Source organism: Talpa occidentalis, unplaced genomic scaffold (assembly GCF_014898055.3).
Source record: "Talpa occidentalis isolate TD23 unplaced genomic scaffold, MPIMG_talOcc4v2.1 talOcc4.3, whole genome shotgun sequence".
In the NCBI taxonomy this organism is placed as follows: Eukaryota; Metazoa; Chordata; class Mammalia; order Eulipotyphla; family Talpidae; genus Talpa; species Talpa occidentalis.
Genome location: NW_023603184.1, coordinates 137,649,922 through 137,668,355, shown reverse-complemented (window position 1 = coordinate 137,668,355; position 18,434 = coordinate 137,649,922). Strand labels below are relative to the sequence as shown.

Sequence of the window (18,434 nt, the reverse complement as noted above, 5' to 3'; positions counted from 1 at the left end):
AGCTTCCAATTTATTAGCCCCACTTGACATCCGGCTGCGACACAGAGCTTGCCCAAAGTCACATTTCCCATGAGTGATGGATTCACACCCAGGCATGCCTGACTGCTTGGCTGGTTCTGCTCTCAATGCTTCATGAACTTCAGCCTTAGGAATAATGTTCCTCTGAAGATAGGCCTGAAGGAGGTGGTACAGGCAAAGTGCCTTCCATGCCTTAAGCAAAACTTCTGGAGTCTGACTTGCTGTGTGGGTTGTAGAACAGACCTTCACCTGGGGCAAGGGCACTTTCTCCCTTTCTCTCCCATCTGCCAGCCCCCGGAAGGCTTCCAGAACCATCCATTCCATGTGGGCCCAGGAGACCTCACCTGCATTTCACAACAGGCCCTTGGACAAAGATGGTAGACACAGAAATGAGGCAAAAAGAACCTTTGGTCTGGGGCTGCTTGGGATAGGGCCACTTGATTTTACCCGGTCTCCATAAATGAGAATGACTAGGATGAGCAGTGCTCTGCCCCACCAGCCACATCCCAGCCGCGCAGGGAGTGAAGGGCCCCTGCAGCCCGCAGGCCCTCCTGCTCAACTCCAGCTCATCTCAAGGTCCAAGTGGGCCAAACAGCCATTTTACAAACTTCCAACAGATTCTCTTGAGTTGGAGGCTTGAGATTCCTCTTTCAGGAGACACTGCCCTTTGCTTTGAGAAAAATGGCATATGGGCCCTGTGGTCTTAAAGAAGCCACGCTCTGGAATGGAAGCATTATGGGGAGCGGTGCTGCCCTGACCGACGAAGCTAAGGTGCTTGCCCGTGGTTGCCGGGTCTCTCTGCACATGTCTGGAGATAGAGGGGGAACCCAGCTGGGGCGAACCTCCCTCCACGCAGGAAAGGCAGCGTCGCCATCATACCTCAAGAGCGGCTCAGTCTGGGCTGAGGGAGGACGTTTCACAGGTTTTCACCAAGTCACCTGCCCTGCCGGTCCCCAGGCTTTCAGGCACGTCTGAACTTGGCCTGGCCCTCCAGCTGGGCTGCCGAGTGTCGGTGGGCATGCGGCTGCAGGAATGAGTTCCCGCCACGTAGGAGGTAACTGGAGTCCAAAGAAGGCAGCAGGCACACCCACTAGTCTCAAAGTTTATTCAGGATAACTCGCGCAGGCGGTCTCAGCACGGAGCCAGCGGCCAGGGCTTTGGGTCAAGGCGGGATCCACACACCCACCCTGACAGGCCACACACCCTGCCGAGGCCATGCGATCTTCCTTGTGTGAGGCTAGTGACAACAGAGGTCCAGGGGGTCGTGTCGCGTGCGTCTTTGTTCTAAGATGAACAGGCTGTGTGGGGGTCATGGGGACGGGTGCGCACACAAAAGAAACAGTGGGGAGACTGGCCACCTCCCCGGGGCGGGGTATAGCTATTGGTCAAGGGCCCAAGATGGCATCAAAACAAGATGGAGTCACTTTGGTTTTCCTAGAGCAGTGCGTCCCCGAGTAAGAGGAGCAGAGGCTGCTTGGGGAAAGCCAGGTGTGGGGTCCCCAGAAGTTAGAGCAGAAGGACGTGAGCAGGCCTCAGGGTTCCGTAACTCGCTGGAGGACACAGTCTGGGAAATGGGACTGTGCTGTCAGCTGGGAAGAAGTCTGCCGCCTCCAGCTAGAGTCTGGGCCAGAAAGGGAGGTGTGTCACCCACTGGTCCCATGGGGTGCCTCCTGGGCCGCCCTGAGAAGGGAGGACACAGAAACACAGCACACCCCGAGCTCTCAAAACTCAAGTTTTATTGACTTCCAGTGTTCCCCTCTCTTCTGAGCTCAGCCCAAAGCCAAGCTGGCTATGATAAGTCTCTGAGAATCAATGTCACCAGGGCTGGCCACACCCCGGCTCCACCACTCCCCTCCCTGGCCACTGTGCTCCCCGGGCAGGGAGGAGGCGAGGCAGCTCATCCGTGGTGTTAGAGAGAGAGAACGGCCAACAGGGTCAGAGGCCAAGAAAGCCATACAAACAGCAACATGCCCGGAGCTCCCTTCACATGTCAATTGTGGCCCCACACACTGGGTGTGGCCCGCCCTCCCCAGCTCTCTGCCAGCCCATGCCTATCAGCCTTCGGAGGCTAGTGTGCCCTGCGTAGCGGATCTGCCCTGGCTGCCTCCCCCAGATGGCACTGGGATTTGATTTGCACTCTCTAATCCAGCACTAGCAATAGGTGTCAGGGAGGCCGAAGCTCAGACCATTACCCCTTCATCCACATTATCGACACCCCTACCAGAGACAAATCAAATGACAAGATGTCCCCATCTCACAGCAAGCAACAGGCCCACCTGGGCTGGAACTACACGTCCCAAGATGCACAGCTCCATAACCATGCACTGCTTCCCCAAGCATGATCTACCAGAAAGGAGGCAGGGTGCACTGCATTCTGGGACCTGCAGTCTCCAAGGGACAGCACCAAACACCCAGGGAAGAATTTACAGGCTGAGACTACAGACCCACCCCCACCCACCACCCAGGCCCAGCTCTACGCTCTGCACGGGTGAAGGAGAGAAATGAGGGTCCCCTCCCAGCACGCGGGGGAGGGCGCTGTCCTGTTGGAGCTGTGCAGCAACTCTGGATTCCGGACATTCAGCTCAGAACACATCTGGGGAGAGAGCAGGGGTGGGGTGACAGGAGAGAGGGTCAGCAGCAAGCCGTGGAGGCTGGAGCCAAGCATGCAGTCCTGGGCTAGCCCTGTGGCCTCTCCCTGAGCCCTGATGCATGGTGAGGTAGGATCCTCGGCCGGTCCCCACCTAGGCCTCCCTCCTGGGTCACCCTAGCCCTATCCCACCTCTCCAGGGTTAACAGGCCTCACCTCTGCCTAGTCCCGAGGCCTGGGGCAGGCTGAGGCAGCAAGAGGGAGGAAGAGTGGGCTCCGGTTCCGAATCTGGATGGCTGAGAGGCTCCCGCCCCACCCAGCTAGCCTCCCGGGAAGACCCTACAGGCCTCAGCATCTTCCTCTCCACACTGAGGCCTTCTCAGGGAAGGAAGAAGGGAGTCCTAGCCAGACAGCAGTGAAAGCAAGCGATGCAGCCTGCAGGGAATTGCTGAGAACAGTGCGAGGAAGGAGAAGCAGCACCAGAGGGAAGCAACAGAGATGGTCAGAGCTCAACGCGCACAGAAACCAGGGTAGGATGTCAGCAGCTGGACAAGGAGTCTCCCCACTGTAGCTGCTGACTCAGCTCAGGCTCAGAGAACCCCAGGTCAAGTCCTCCTTCCTTGACATTATCAGCAACACAGGTGGCAAATGACCAGGGTACAGAGGCTTACCCCAAACCACCAGTGCCCCCTAGAGACTCCCCATCTAGGAAGAATAAGTGCATTCTGGCTCCTGATGCCCTCCCCCTGCCCTGAGGCCCCCACCCTGGGATTCACCAGGCACCTATCAGCTGTGGGTGGAGCACAGCAAATCCCGAGTCCTCGCTGGAGTGCCGGTGGGCCTGGGCACCCACGGAGGGAGCGTGGCACTGAGCCGGCTCCTGCAACTCAGGCCATGCTCCTATCTGCTCTCCTGCCAGGAGTCAGACTGGGCCTGGGCATCACAGGATGAGGCAGCGAGAGGTCTTCTCTTCTGGGGGTGGGCTGGGTCTGGCTGCCTCACCCCTAGTACCCTCGTGGGTGCCCCCCACACTCGGATCTTGGTACAGGGCCTTGGGCTTGCCCTGCTGCCGTTGCTGTGCCCCCCGCCCACCTGCCGGTTTCTTCCCAGCCGCCTCCATCTCTGACAGGCTGTAGGCCATGGCGAGCTGTAGATCCTCATCATCAGACAGGTCGCTGTCAGAAGGGCGTGTGGCAAGGGTCTGACGGACCTGCGTGCTCCCGGGCCTGGAGGTGACTGACGGTTGCTGCTCACGACGGCTCAGCTCCAAGCCCAGTGCCAGGTCGTCTGGGACACCTGCAGGAGTCAGGGCTGTCATGAGGCCCTCCGACCCAGGCCAGCTGCCTGCCAGGCTGCTGTGGGCAGCAAAGAGTCCCTGCAAGGACAGCTTACAGCCCCTCCTGAGGAGGGGGCACATGCATTTCTGGCACCCAAGCTGAGGCTGTGAGCATGAGCAGGTATTCAGCCCCCTGGGACATGCTGTCTTCATAGTTAAGCTACTCAACCTCCCTCAGCCCTCTTGCCTCATCTATAAAATGGGAATGATGTCAAATTGCCCACTGGCTAAGTAAGAGAGAGCCCATGAAAAGCAGGGCACACATCTGTTTCTAGCATCACACAAGGGTGTTACGGCCATGTCCTGGGGAGGGCGGGCAGAATCCTGGAATCCTGGAATCCTGCACCCAAGTCTCATTCCTGGCTGTGCCCCTTACTAAGTATCCAAGAGCCTTGGGCCTGCGACTCCATGGGAGTTAGGGTCATTTAGCCATGCCAAGGCTCTGTCCCCTCAAATGAAAACTAGGGCACAGTCCTCTGCCAGCTTTTGCCCTGGAATGAAGCGGAGATGGGTGAGTGCTTTAGGAACAGTGAAGTGCTCTGCAAACACCGGGCCTCCAAGTGATGATGGTGATTCGACAGCCCTCTGAGACGCCTGGATTCCTTGTCTTGGCCCCTCCCTGGGGAATCTCTGATCCACCTGGTATGGTCCGTGGCCACCAATCCCTACCCACTCCGAGGGAACACAGGGAGGAGCAGTTGGGGGAGTGGGTTTTCGGGGCTTCCTGCCAAGGACAGGGTGGGAGAGCCGCTCCTCACCGTTGATTGTGACCGACTTGAGCTGCCCGTCCTCCTCCACTTCCACCCGTTCCTGCCCGTTCTCCATGATCCTGCGGGAGACAGCAGGGGCCGCTCAGGGAGCACTGGTGTGGCCCAGGCTCTGGACACTGCAGTGACAGGGCAGACCGGGCTCTGCAGCGGTGGAGGAGCTGATCTAGTGTGGGCAGCTCCCTCTCCACCCCTCATCCCCAGGCCCCTCCGCCCTTACCTTCGTGTTGTAATGCGGTGCCCTTGAACAAAGGTGGTGGACGTGGAAACAGAACGAAAAGCACCAGCCCCAGGGCTGAAGGAGAAAGACGAGGAGGAGAAATCTGGTGCCAGGACAAAGGAGGAGAGGTCGTTAGAGGAAGACCCCAAGCGGCACATGGATGGGGAACCTCTGTGGGGTCTCCCTGAAGAGCTGCCAGAGGCAGGGCTCCAGATATGCAGCTGAGAAGGCAAGGCCCTGAGGGACCAGGCCTTGAGGGGTGAGCTTCCAGGACTCAGGACTTGCAAAAGTGGGAAGACAGCACTTACCAGAGTGCCCGGGGAAGGAGGAAGCGAAGGTGAAGAAAGGCCTGTGTCCCGACGACACCCGGTTCTGCAGCCCCGAGAACTGACCCAGGTCATCTGCAACAAGTAAGGAGATTAACAATTACCTCATGGAAAGGTTTTCATCTGTAAATGGGAATACAAGTATCCGCCTTGCAGAATTCATTAGAGGGTGAGGAGAGGTAAGACACGTGGCACACATTAATCATCCCCCAAAATGGCAATTGTTGTTTGTGGTGTCTTTCCCATTGTCCCATGATGCTCTGGGTCTGGCTTCCCAGCCTGTCCCTGTGGAGGTCTAACAATGTATTATTGTTGCCACCACTTATTGAAGCGAGTCTCTGAAGCAGCACTGTGGTCACGGGGATTCTGGCCTGTGTGAGGTTCTGTCTCAGCTGTCACTGGATCCAACCTCACAAAATCTGTCTGTGGGATTCTGCTTCCTGCTCAGCCTCCACAGGTTCTCCCAGTTGATAAGGACCCACCTGGAGGGGAGGTCAAGCTAGTGAGAGGCTTTCTGAGTCCACTCACCAAAGAGCTCTGCAAAAGGGTCTCCACTCCCAAAGAACTCCTGGAAGACCTCCTCGGGGCTGCGGAAGCTGAAGGTGAAGCCGGACCCACCGCCACCAACATCCGTTCGAGATGGGCCAGTTCCTGGAAGAGAGGCAGGAGGATGAGTGGGCTGAGGGTGTGCAACGTGCCCTGAGCCAGGGGATGCCAAGCAGGTGTAGCCAGGAGCCCAAGGAGAGCATCCTTCTCAAGAATCCTTCCCCTCTCCCTTCTGACCCACTTCCATTCCTGGGCCCTATGGTGTCACCTACCTGCCCCAGTCAGCCCTTCCCGTCCATAGCGGTCGTAGATCTCCCGCTTATGCTCTGGAAAGAGAGACCAGATCATTTCTCCCTCCCTCAGGGATGACCCTTCGAGCCTAGGCCTCTCAGAAGACTGGCCAAAGAATGACAGTTGAGGGGCAGCAGAGAGCACAGGGGACACGGGTTACAGGTTTCAGCAGCAGCTCGGCCTTCAGGCTCCTTCTTATTCCTTCAGTGGGCACAATAACAGCACCTAGCTCACAGGCTTGTACAAGCAGCAAATGACCCACACAGACTGCCTAGCACAGTGCCTGACACACAGCAAATGTTCAATAAATGCTACCTAACTAATACTGCGTTACTATTAATCAGGACTTAGCCTAAATGTCACCTCCTTAGAGAGGTCTTCTGTGACATCTTGACAAAAATCAGTGTTGATTATCCCCTGTCACATCACCTGGCCACTTTCTTCTGGAATACTCTTCACATAATCCTGAACGTGTATTTACTCGGTTAATGTCAGTCTTTCCTGACCAGGATCTGATAAAGCCATCAGAATGAGGACAATGCCTGCTTGTCCTCCATTGTTTCCCAGTGGCCAACAGGGACCTGTCACCATAAGCGATCAGTGCCTATATTGAATGAACGAGTAAATAAATGAATGAATGAAAGACAAAACTGAATGCATATTCCAGTTCTGAGTGGCCTTGAGCAAGTTATTTCATTTCTCTCAGCCTCAGTGTCCTTGCCTGTAAAAGGAGGTTGATAAATCCTGCCTTGCAAGATGGCTGTGAGGACCCAAGGAGATTAACCCACCAAGGCCTGGCACAGAAGAGGCTCGGCACACAGGTTACCTGCGCAGCATCCTTCCCCTTGGCAGGACTCATGCTGTAAATGCCAGATCCTGGGGAACAGAAACTGAGCGCAGTGCATTAAGGGAAGAATAGGAGTGCTTTGTATGTAGTAGGCACTCATTTAAATTGGGGCAGAAAAGAAAAAAAGTCCCAGAGCCCCTGTGGGAGTTTTAAATGTCAGGTTGGAAAAAGGCACAGAGGAGGCTAGGGTGGCAGCAGTGTGGCTTCGGGAAGAAATGCTATGGGGCATGAAGTGGGGGTGACATGTTGAGCCCAGGGCCTGACCCTAGCCCTTACTGTCGGACAGCACTTCATATGCCTCAGCCACCTCCTTGAACTTCCTCTCGGCAAATTCTTTATTATCCGGGTTCTTGTCTGGGTGCCACTGTAGAGCCTTCCGCCGATACCTGCAGGAAGTGTGTTCAGAGGAGGGTCAGAGGCTCCTTCTGAGGGAACAGGATGACCCATTTTCCCACTAACCCACCGGTGCCTCTCACCTCTCTGACTCCTGTCCACCCCAGTTGCTAAGTCAGCCTCTGCTGCCATGTTTTAATACAGTCCTCCTGTCCCCTCTGCAGCCAGTGCTGGGACTACATGTATTAGCAGATGGTAATGTGACAGTCACAAAGCCTGGTCCTAACTTCTCCCTGGGGCTGGGGTGGGGGGCGCTGCAGTGCTTGAGGGTACATGTGGCCGTGAAGGGAATAGGGACACTACTCCATCCAGACCACCGTGCAGGAGCAGCTTTGCCATGCATCCTGCGAAAGCCACACCTCAGGGCTGAGGTTGGGGAGGTCCAGGAGGGGACAGGAGAGTCCACTGGAAAGGGACTCCAATGCAGCTCTCAGCAGAACTTCACTCTACAGACTTTCTCCTTCTACTCTTCCAGGACAGGTGTCATCTCTGGAGAGACCCCCAATTTAAGGACCTGGTTCCCCTGCCCAGCTTCTGCAAGGCCCCCCCCCGGGGTGGGGGAGAGGGAGAGGAGAGACTTTCTGATGCAGCAGAGGCACTTACGCCTTCTTGATATCATCAGCGGACGCACTTCGGGGCACGTCTAGGATCTCGTAGTAGGATGCCATAGCAACTCGTCAGTGCTGGGTCTCCTAGGGGCTGCAGGAGAGAAGGAATCAGCCAGAAAGAACCAAGAATCCCTTCCCGGGGCTGGACACCCCCCACCCCCAACAGCGGCAGGAGGCTCTCCCAGGCCGAGGCCGACCCATTGGGCTCAGCTGGGGGCCGGTGACGAGGCTCCCTCGGGCGGTCTTATCGGCCCCAGCAGACCGGTGCCACGGGCTATCTCGCCTTCCAGGCCCAGAGCCCTATCCGGGTCCCCTAACTCCAGCAGCCGGCCCGAGGCCCCCTAACCTGCCCAGGGGTCCGCCTCCCGCACCTCCTCCGCCCGGAGTCCCTGGCTCCAGCCGCGCCCCGCCCCGGCCCCCCGCGGGGAACCGTCTGGCACCGGCTGCGGGCTCGCGGTTGCTGCGCAGGACGCGGTCGGCCCGGCGGTGCGCGCGCAAGCGTGCGTCAGCGGCGCGGAAACTACTAGAGGCCCAGAGGAGGCCGGTTCGGCCTGTCACTCGGGGGGGGAGGGGGTTTTGGGGGGGCGGTGTCGCTGCAGGGACTGCCGGGAGATCGGGGCGGGGCCGGCTATTTCGGGCTTGCACCAGGACGACGTCACCCCGGCAGGGAACCGGGGCGACCGGGTGGCTCCGGCCAGGCGTGACGCACTCGCCAACAAGCGAGCTGTCGGCCCCCGGCAGCTCTGTAGCTTTCCTATAAACACGCCCCAATATGGATGATTACTCACCCCGGAGGAAATCATTACCTCGAGCCCTCGCAGACTCCTCTGATCCCAGCTGCAGCCCCTGGGTGCCCCGGAGGGCTGCCCTGCTTCCCTGAGTAGGTACCATCCGCCTCACCTGGCCACCTGGCGTCTCCTGGCAGCCCCATCTCACGTGATGGAGCTACAGATTAGCATTTAATGTGTTTGTTTGACATTCATCGCCTCCCCGCCCCACCAGAATGTCAGTTCACATAGTAGATTGTGTCTAGAGTATTAGGCAGTCGTGGGGTTCAAAATATGCACATAACGAATCCCCGCACAACGGTAAGAAAAGATAAATACCCCATAAAAATAGGCCCTCCACAAAAGAAACTATGTGAATGGTCAGTGGCACATGAAAAAGTGCTCCACATCATTAGACACCAGGGGAGTGTAAATTAAGCTACAATGAGATACTCCCACTAGGAGGGCTAAAATTAGAAACCGTGATAATATCAAGTGTTAGGATGTGGGACAACTAGATCTTTCACATATTGTTGAAGAGAGTATAAAATGGTCAAAATCACCTTGAAAAAAAGTGGTTTGGCAGTCTCTAATAAATTTAAACATTGACCTACCTTTAAAATAAAAGTATTCATAAGCATTGGATGATTAATATTGAATAGAAGGACTCCTTGTTTACAGTTTTGACACTTTGGGGGATAGTAGGGATAAAGAGTAGGGGGACGAAAAAAAATGCCCTAGATTCAAGGTGTTTCTTCCCAAACTGATCCTGCGTAGATCTATTTCACCTTAAAAGGATTCCGGGGTTCAAAGGGACCTTAGAGAACCTTCCAGGATTGGCTCCTGCTTGATATCATCCAGGCCAATCCACAAGCATTAACTGAGCATCTACTTACTAGATGATGCCAGGATATATAGAGAATATGGCCCAGATCCTGTCCTCACAGAATATGGCCCAGATCCTGTCCTCACAGAGTTCCAACTTGAGAAAATGGCAGCTCATAACACTAGCCTACTGGGAAACTCCAAGGCAATGGAAACAAGCCTAGGTTTACAACTTGGCGCTACCTTGTAGCTTGGGAGTTTTCTGAGGGTTCAAGGTTTTTTTAACCCCTAAATACAAGTAAGGCCTAAGGCTATTTGAGAGTTGAATTAGGAATGACACATAGTAGGTATTTGTATAGATCTCTCTGGCGTCATTATTGGCCCAAGCAGTAATGGTTAGGTGAGTCCTGAAGAGCGTTTTAGGCTGGGTGACCCAGAAACGCCTCACCAAAGAGAAGATCTTGAGCCAGACATGAAAGAAGAGGGTGGTGTGCATTTGTAAGGCTTTCCTGGCTGATCACAGTTGGAGCCTGGGGCCTACATTTGGGGAATTCCTATTGCGTAGGACTTGGTGGGAGACAGGTCACCACCTGCCACAGAGCCCCAACACTTTCTCTCCCAGACTTTTTGGCTCCAAGGGTGCAGACAAAAGACATAAGCTCTGCCAAATTGGAAGCTCTAACTGGGACTTGGATCTGGAGCAAGTCACAGAAAACCAGGGGCAGTTAATGCATTTCTGTGGTGTGGTGGCTGTGGAGCCAGCAGCGGCCTCTTGTGTCTGAAGGAGGAAGTGTCGGCCTCAGTGCCTGGGAGGGAGGGGGCCTCACTGCAGTGGGTGAAGGGAGAGGGTCTTTGAGACAGACTGTCCTGTACCCTGACCTTGACTTTGGTGCTGGCCCTCTGTTTCCCTTGGTGCCCACCTGTTTTTGAGCCTTATCAACCCTCTCATCAATTCTGTGCGCTACTCAAATCTCTCCAATTTGGGACAGGCGAGAGGGTATTTTTTTTCCTTATTTTTTTTTACTTGCCAGAGCTAATTTTTGCTGTTTACAATAAGAGTCCTGACTGGCTTTGGTATAAGAGGAAGGATTAGGTTATTAGTTCTCTCCAAACTCTTCCAAATCTCTCTTCTTACTTCTGTTATTTCAACATTTGTCTAAGAGGTACCAGCTATGTGCTACTATATTAAGACTAGGGATATAAAGAGATTTAAGTTCTAGTCCCTGTATTCAAGGAAATGGAAATCTAGTTGGGACATTGACAGCTGAGGAAATTATAAGGCATACACCTAACAGACAAAGGGTTAATTTCCTTTATTCACAAAAATTCCAACAAATTAATAAGACAATGCAATTTTGAGTGGATAAGGAGTTCCAGGAGAGAAAATACTGGCTTTCAAACAGATGCAAAAATGCTTAATTGCATTCATAACAGAATTACAAAGGAAAGTGGCAACAAAACACTCTGTCTTATCTGATGATTGACAAGGAGCAAAAAGTTTAATATGTTGTATGGGCAAGGCCTGGGGTTTAGGCATTCTAGTATGTTGGCAATGGATGTGTAATTTGGTATAATTCTAAAAAGAACAATATGGGCCTACCAAAATTGAAGGCCCACAGCCTTTGACCTAGTAATTCCAATTCTAAGAATTTATAGCAGCCTATTACATAGTTTACTGGAAAAGACGAAGGCTTTGGAAATAGGCCTGGGTTTGCAACCTGGCACTTCCATGTGACTTGGGTTGTATGTATGTGCAAAGAAGTGTGTATAAGAGTTACAGCATTTGGCCTCCCCTGGTGGCGCAGGTGGCTGAGTGCTGCGCTGTGAAGCTGTCCGCAGCCTCTGTAGCAGCAGTTCAATCCCGGCCGGCCGGTGAGGGTCCCACATGGTGCGGCAGACCTCTCCTGTCTCGCCCGCTTCTCCCCTCAGCAGTGTATTTCGTCTGCCTGTTCTGTTCCCCACCCTGTCTCCAATGAATCCTCTCACCCTCATGTGCATCTGGCCTGCACGGTGCTTGTATAAAATAAATAAATAAATCTTAAAAAAAAAAAAAAAGAGTTACAGCATGCTGTTGCCAAATTTCTTTGATACCTTTTGAATTCTGAAGCTTGTGCATGGAATAACTGTTCAAATACACACATTGGGCCTCCCCGGTGGCGCAGTGCTTGAGCGCTGGGTTCCGAAGCTGCCCGCAGCCTCTGCGGTGCCGGTTCGATCCCCGGCTGCTCCCCGGCCACCAGAGGAGGGTCCCACATGGCGCGCAGACCTCTCCTGCCGCCTGCTGCTCCCCTCAGCAGTGTATTTCGGTCCTTCTGCCTGCTCTGCTCCCCGCTCTGGCTCTGGTGAATTCTCTCACCCTCCCGCGCTTCTGACTGTACCCAGTGCATGTATAAACAAACAAACAAACAAATAAATAAATAAAACATGCCTCTATAAAAATAAATAAATAAATAAAATAAAGTAAGAAATTAAAAAAAAAATACACACATTATTTTGAGGAATCAAATTGGAGAAATAGGATATGGGCAAGAAACCTGGTGCTACCTACCATACGAGGCAGTCCATGCCAAAGGCCCAGAGAGTGTTAGAGACACAGTAGTTGCTGAGAAAATCTAGAGGAGGGAGAGCTCCCCAGGGCTGGATGGGTTCTAGGTGACGGTGACATGGACTGGAAGGAATGGCATCTTTGACACAGGCAGGGGGTGGTGACAGTCCCCAAGGGACAGGGTTTGTGAGGCAGGTATGCTCCTACCGCAACAGAGGGGAGGGAACAAGTGTTTTGGGTATAATCCAAAGTTGGCAACTTGTCTCTTGTGTCTGCCTGCAGGAGGTAATTTTCCCCTGGCTTTAGAAGCATCGGGGATGAAAGCATTTGCCTGTATAAATGGAGTCCCAAGGAGTGGGGCTTGGTGGCACTCCCAGCTGCCCAATGTAGGTCTGGGACACCACCTCCCCCGGCCTGCCATGGTCACCAGCAGAGTTACTAGCTGGGGGACCTCCTGGGATCTGAGAACAAATGGTCTTATTGCCAACTTGGGTGGGTTGTTTGGGACAACCCAGAGAAAGGAGAGGCTGACCAACCATCCTGCAAGTAAAGATCTCACCTCCTTCATCACCCAGTCTCATGGTCTCTCCCATGATGTGGGGGGTGGGGACGGTCTTTCCAGAGGACACTGGCAGCCCCAAGTCCAGTCCCCAAAGGTCCCTCTGCCTTCATTTAGCCCCAGAAGCTGGGTCCCTGCCCCCTCACATGGCCTCTACCACAGCGCTTGGGCGGGGGAGTGTCAAGCGTCACCCCCTCCCTGCCTTGGAGGCCCATGAGTCACTGTCTGGGTATTGAGCATCTAGCAGGCCCAGAAGGAGTGGCATCTGGAGGGGCACCTGGAGCTGCTGTGGGCATGAGTGGAACAGCACCCATGGAAGGAGAGGGCAGCATAAGCTTTGGTCTAGGCCAACCTGGGTTTTAATCTTGACCCCTTTGTTTACTAGCTGGGTCACCTTGGCAAATCATGTAACTTCTCTGTGTTTCAGTCTCCACTGCTATAAACTAATCATTCACTCAACAACACATAGTGAGTGCCTCCTATGTGTCAGGGAATGTTCTGGGGACTTAGAGAAGAGGCCTTATTTCTGCAGAACTTCCAGCCCAGTGGAATACAATGACTGTATCTACCTCCAGATTAAACAAGATAATATGGGTGCAAGGTCAAGAACTAGTGGGTGCTCAGTAAATGACAGTGATTTCTTGGGGGTTTCCAAAGCTCCCCAAGCAATTACTTTCCTTTCCCAAATTTGAAACCACTTGGGAGAGAGGAAGTCTCAAGAGTTGATAGAGAAAGGCTCTGACATCACCAACTCCTCATTTAGCTCCTTCAATCTCAGGACTGACAGCAGCTCCCTAGTTTGACTAACTCTGGGGTTGCCAACCCAGGATCCAACCCTGGGAAGGGGAGCCCACTGGAAGGACAGTGTGAAGGCACCACTGAGCAGTGACTCTCCTGGCTTGGGATGGGGTTAATCAGAGACCTCCCTATGGTTCCATCACCTCCAATGTTTAAACCATCGCTCCAGCCCAGCAGGGCTACAGAAAGCCCAAATAGAAGAATTTTAGGAGCAGCCATCTGGTCGGAAGTGGGGGCTTGTAGCTGTGTTTGCATAACATGCAGCATAGGATTGGAAAAAAGCCAGTTGTCTTCATCAAGAAGTGCTGAATGTTGATGGAGATTACTGGGAAGTCAGTCAGCACCCCCAGACACAGCCATTCCCTATTACTGGTGCCATGGTGCCACTGCTTTGTCTTAATGAGCTTCTGGATTCTCTGTACCCAACTCTCCTGCCTGAAGACAAACCCCTAATCTGCTGGGTGGGCGAGTGAGCGCCAGCCCATGAAACTACTCTGAGGACCACTTCAGGTCCTCCCGGCCTCACCAGGTTCTCGTTGCAGCTCTGTGCCATTGAGACACACTGCACACTCATGCAACTCAGCAGCACCTCACCTCCAGCCTCAGGGTTTCCTTGGTGACTCTGCAGCCCTACTGTGTGCAAGCCAGACATGCAGGAGAGTTCATGCTTGAAGTGCTAAAGAGGTAGACAATGAAAGAAAGGAGCCAGTGCATAAACTCCTCACATCCTCTCTTGCCCACTCACAGAAGGAATTGATCTGAGATGCTATTTATTTTGCTGTGTCTTCCATAGGGTGAATTCTCCCTCCTTTCCTGCTTTCCTCTCCCTATTCTGGCCCCTAGAATTTCACTCCTTAATAAAATCTGAATCAGTTCTGATTTCTAGGGAAGACTGAGTTACCAATCTTACCATCACTCATGAAGCAGAAGCCTTTCTTCAGTGGTGTTCCCCAATGTAAAAAGACATTTATGAGACAATAAGGTCATAGCACTTTATTTAGGAGAAGCACACAGGGGTCCCCTAGTACTCATCCCCTTCCTCTTCCTCTCCCTCCCCCTCCACACTATCCATGCCCACCTCCTCATAATCCTTCTCCAGGGCAGCCATATCCTCCCGGGCCTCGGAGAACTCACCCTCCTCCATGCCCTCACCCACGTACCAGTGCACAAACGCCCTCTTGGCGTACATCAGGTCGAACTTGTGGTCCAGGCGGGCCCAGGCCTCGGCGATGGCAGTCGTGTTGCTCAGCATGCACACGGCTCGCTGCACCTTGGCCAGGTCACCCCCGGGCACCACAGTGGGTGGCTGGTAGTTGATACCAACTTTGAAACCTGTGGGGCACCAGTCCACAAACTGGATGGTGCGCTTGGTCTTGATGGTAGCAATGGCGGCGTTGACATCCTTGGGCACCACATCTCCACGGTACAGCAGGCAGCAGGCCATGTACTTGCCATGGCGGGGGTCACACTTCACCATCTGGTTGGCAGGCTCGAAGCAGGCATTGGTGATCTCTGCTACCGACAGCTGCTCATGATAGGCCTTCTCTGCAGAAATGACTGGGGCATAGGTGGCCAGGGGGAAGTGGATGCGGGGGTAGGGCACCAGGTTGGTCTGGAACTCAGTCAGGTCCACATTGAGGGCCCCATCGAAGCGCAGGGAAGCTGTGATGGAGGAGACGATTTGGCCGATGAGGCGGTTGAGGTTGGTGTAGGTTGGGCGCTCGATGTCCAGGTTGCGGCGGCAGATGTCATAGATGGCTTCATTGTCCACCATGAAGGCACAGTCTGAGTGCTCCAGGGTGGTGTGCGTGGTCAGGATGGAGTTGTAGGGCTCCACCACGGCTGTGGACACCTGGGGGGCTGGGTAGATGGAGAACTCCAGCTTGGATTTCTTGCCATAGTCAACAGAGAGCCTCTCCATGAGGAGGGAGGTGAAGCCAGAGCCGGTGCCACCTCCAAAGCTGTGGAAGATGAGGAAGCCTTGGAGCCCTGTGCACTGGTCAGCCTACAGAGTGGAGAAGGAGAGAAGAATGGATGGGGAGCACAGCTGGCAATCAGGAAAGACCCAGCCTGTGCTATTTCAAGTTCTCCCAAATTTTCATAAAATCCTTGGACGATTCTTCTAAGAGCACAGAATGGTCCCTTAAAAGGAAGGCTCATTCCTCATCCTCTCTGAAATCTCCTGAGGCCTTTGACAGTTCTCTTGAATCTTGCGCCATTGCCATTTTAATCATCATTACTTGCAAAATCCACCCAACTGCATACCAGTGTCCCCTGATTTAAGTTCAGATCCTTCTGGGGGGCTTTTCTACTGAGATCAGGAACCTGACCCCCATTCTCACTGGCAGCCAGAGTCAATGGCTGAGTCTTGCCCCCACATTATTTGAATCCCTTTTTCACAGGGTCTTCTGCCCACATCCTTACAATTCAAGGTCATATTCTGGAAATGCCTATGGATTCCACTATTGGCCAGGCAACCCCTGGACATATCTGTGCTGGTGGCCACTCTGCCCACAACCAAGCCATTTGCCATAGGGAATTAAAAGGCCAACTCCAGGCTGGAGCCTACGCTCTGCCCCCTTGGTAAGGGTTCAGGGGCCTTCCTCGCTAGTCCTGAGCCTGTGTGGTGAACACTTGTGGGGCTTCAATCCCAGGACTGGGCATGGCATCTTTGACACAGGCAGGGGGTGGTGACAGTCCCCGAGGGACAGGGTTTGTGAGGCAGGTATGCTCCTACCACAACGGAAGGGGGTGAGGGAGGGAATAAATGTTTTGGGTAGAATCCAAAATTGGCAAACTAGTCTCTTGTGTCTGCCTGCAGAAGGTAATTTCCCCTGGCTTTAGAAGCATCGGGGATGACAGCATTTGCCTGTATAAATGAAGTCCCAAGGAGCGGGGCTTGGTGGCACTCCCAGCTGCCCCACACTCCTAGGGAGTGCTCCCAAGGGCTGAAGCTTCCCTTCTCCACCTCATGTCTAGGCCACTTCACCACGGGAACTCCCCCGGCCCTGTCTTCTCACCAGCTTCCGAATGCGGTCAAGCACCAAGTCAATGAGCTCCTTCCCGATGGTGTAGTGGCCTCGGGCATAGTTGTTGGCAGCATCTTCCTTGCCCGTGATGAGCTGCTCTGGATGGAAGAGCTGGCGGTACGTGCCTGTCCGAACCTCGTCTGCAATAGAAAGAATTTTTGGGCCCACGGACACCTCAGGTGTCCAGAAAGGTTAGTGTCAGCAGGCCCCAAATCCTACTCTTGGGGAACCCCATTCAGGCTGTCACTACTGCCCTCATTCATTGTTCTTCAAGGAAAAGGAAAGGGACGTGGAGCAGACTTGAGACCCCGGAGCTGAGTGACAGCCCCCCCCCGGAGTTCTCATTGGCTGCAGCAACAAAGTCCAGCTATGGAGAAGAACTTGCTTTGGTACTAGGACAAGGCCATGGTGGGGGCTGAGCGTTACTCACCAATCACAGTGGGCTCCAGATCCACAAACACTGCCCGGGGCACATGCTTTCCAGCGCCAGTTTCACTGAAGAAGGTGTTGAAGGAATCGTCCCCTCCCCCAATGGTCTTGTCACTGGGCATCTGCCCATCTGGCTGGATTCCATGTTCCAGACAGTAGAGCTCCCAGCAGGCATTGCCAATCTGCACACCTGCCTGGCCCACGTGGACGGAGATGCACTCACGCTGAGCGAGCAAAGGGCAGAGAACATCCTTAGCTGAGGAAAGTGTATCATGCCAGGACCCGGCTCCTGCCTTCCTTCCTTGCGTGCTTCTCTGGGAGGGCAAAGATTCCCGAACTCTGCTCTCCTCTCCCCACCTCCTATTTCTAAACATTTATTGGTAGCGTTGAGAACCAACAGGCATTGGCCCTGGGCTTGGCCTAACGCCCTCGGGGGGAGAAGAAGATGCGGGTAGTTCTAAGATGACAGCGTCTTGCTTGGTGACTCAGCATCTTGAGGAACACTGAGGGGCTCAGCTGAGTCTGGCAGGGCATGATAGTCCACCCACATGCACAAAAGAAATTAGGGTGACGGATGAGGGAAGCAAGAGCCAAGTGAGGTTTTGGGGTCAGAGATAAGGAAGAGGTTTGGAAAGCAGAAAGGACTCCAAGTTTGTGTGACAGCAAGGAAAGGGGAATGGAGCCTGGACTGGACAGGCACGTCTGCTCTCTGCCCTCATGGGTGAGTGTGCTTCTGGAGTTCACTGAGGCTGGAAGAAAATTCTTCCCCGTGCAATTCAAAGAACTCTTGGGCCCTGAAGCAGGATTGGGATAACCTGCTTGTTTCCAGAAATGAGAAAGGTAAGTGCTCGGCAGAGAGAGCCCAGTGAGAATCAAGAAGTCTCAACACTCTTGCTTTATCAAACATTATTGAGCCCTGGCCACAAGTTAACACTTTGCTGACGCTGGGACACAGGGCACCTAACCTGCCCTCAAGAAGCTTACCATCCAGGGAAGGGCTGCAAAAGTTAACAGACATGTGAGTGTGCTGCGAGTGGGACAGAGTGTTTCCCTGCTCTGCTTGAGAAGGAATTACTGCACACCCATCAAACTTCCCCAAGCTTTCTGGCTGCATGCAATGGAGAATACAGAAAAATGTGGACTCTAACATTTGGGGCTGCTGGAAGTCTAAATTGATACATTTCTTTTGGAGAACAATTGGCAATACTTAGGAAAGATGAGGATTCTCTTGCTCTAGAGAAATTCTCACACAGGTAAACAAGAAAACAGGTGCAAGAACAGTCACAGCGCCATAGCAACTGAAGCCAATTAAATATACTTCATCTGGGAGAAAATGGATAAAGAATGATTATAAGTGGAAATGATCTACTCTTAAAAAAAAAAAAAAAAAAAAAAAAGCAAATTAAGGGCCTCCCTACTGGCCTAGGGGTTAAGTCTCAGCAGCGCTATCATCATGACAGCCTGAAAACCATGTCCCTGATGGTGCAGCAGCAGGTGTGGGCCTCAGAACTCAGCCCCGGAACCACACACGCTAGGCCTCAAA

General features: G+C 53.5%; 2 protein-coding genes across 6 annotated transcripts; both read right to left on the bottom strand.

The window, feature by feature from the left end:
• Positions 1-1,089: 1,089 nt before the first annotated feature.
• On the bottom strand, positions 1,090-8,512 carry DNAJB2 (DnaJ heat shock protein family (Hsp40) member B2). Of its 5 annotated transcripts, XM_054700103.1 has the most exons (11): positions 8,311-8,370; positions 7,935-8,030; positions 7,215-7,324; positions 6,073-6,126; positions 5,783-5,905; positions 5,237-5,329; positions 4,929-5,031; positions 4,700-4,770; positions 3,698-3,901; positions 2,822-2,850; positions 1,090-2,611 (listed from the first exon to the last, which is right to left on the bottom strand). In XM_054700103.1, exons 2-10 carry the CDS (start codon positions 7,997-7,999, stop codon positions 2,828-2,830), a joined length of 846 nt encoding a protein of 281 aa, XP_054556078.1. In that variant the 5' UTR covers positions 8,000-8,030; positions 8,311-8,370; the 3' UTR covers positions 1,090-2,611; positions 2,822-2,827. The 5 variants fall into 5 exon arrangements, 2 of the variants coding, with proteins under 2 accessions (XP_054556078.1, XP_037380005.1); XM_037524108.2 differs by lacking the exon at positions 2,822-2,850; XR_005127671.2 differs by having other exon boundaries at positions 2,592-2,611; positions 2,822-3,901; positions 8,311-8,512.
• A 5,929-nt stretch (positions 8,513-14,441) lies between these two features.
• On the bottom strand, positions 14,442-17,028 carry LOC119256236 (tubulin alpha-1D chain). The gene is made up of 3 exons (XM_037524106.2): positions 16,893-17,028; positions 16,454-16,602; positions 14,442-15,438 (listed from the first exon to the last, which is right to left on the bottom strand). Exons 1-3 carry the CDS (start codon positions 17,011-17,013, stop codon positions 14,455-14,457), a joined length of 1,254 nt encoding a protein of 417 aa, XP_037380003.2. The 5' UTR covers positions 17,014-17,028; the 3' UTR covers positions 14,442-14,454.
• Between the last annotated feature and the right edge of the window lie 1,406 nt (positions 17,029-18,434).

Bases quoted from the DNA above. Each gene is read 5' to 3' on its own strand.
- DNAJB2 (XM_054700103.1), bottom strand. From the start codon at position 7,999: ATGGCATCCTACTACGAGATCCTAGACGTGCCCCGAAGTGCGTCCGCT. The intron at 3,902-4,699 runs GTGAGGAGCGGC...TGACTCCTGCAG, and splicing joins CAAGTCGGTCACAATCAACG to GTGTCCCAGACGACCTGGCA. The intron at 2,851-3,697 runs GTGGGCGGGGGG...TTGCTGCCTCAG, and splicing joins GGCTGGGAAGAAACCGGCAG to CCTGCCCCAGGCCTCGGGAC.
- LOC119256236 (XM_037524106.2), bottom strand. From the start codon at position 17,013: ATGCCCAGTGACAAGACCATTGGGGGAGGGGACGATTCCTTCAACACC. The intron at 16,603-16,892 runs GTGAGTAACGCT...TTTCTATTGCAG, and splicing joins TCTGGAGCCCACTGTGATTG to ACGAGGTTCGGACAGGCACG. The intron at 15,439-16,453 runs GTGAGAAGACAG...TCCACTCTGTAG, and splicing joins TTGACCGCATTCGGAAGCTG to GCTGACCAGTGCACAGGGCT.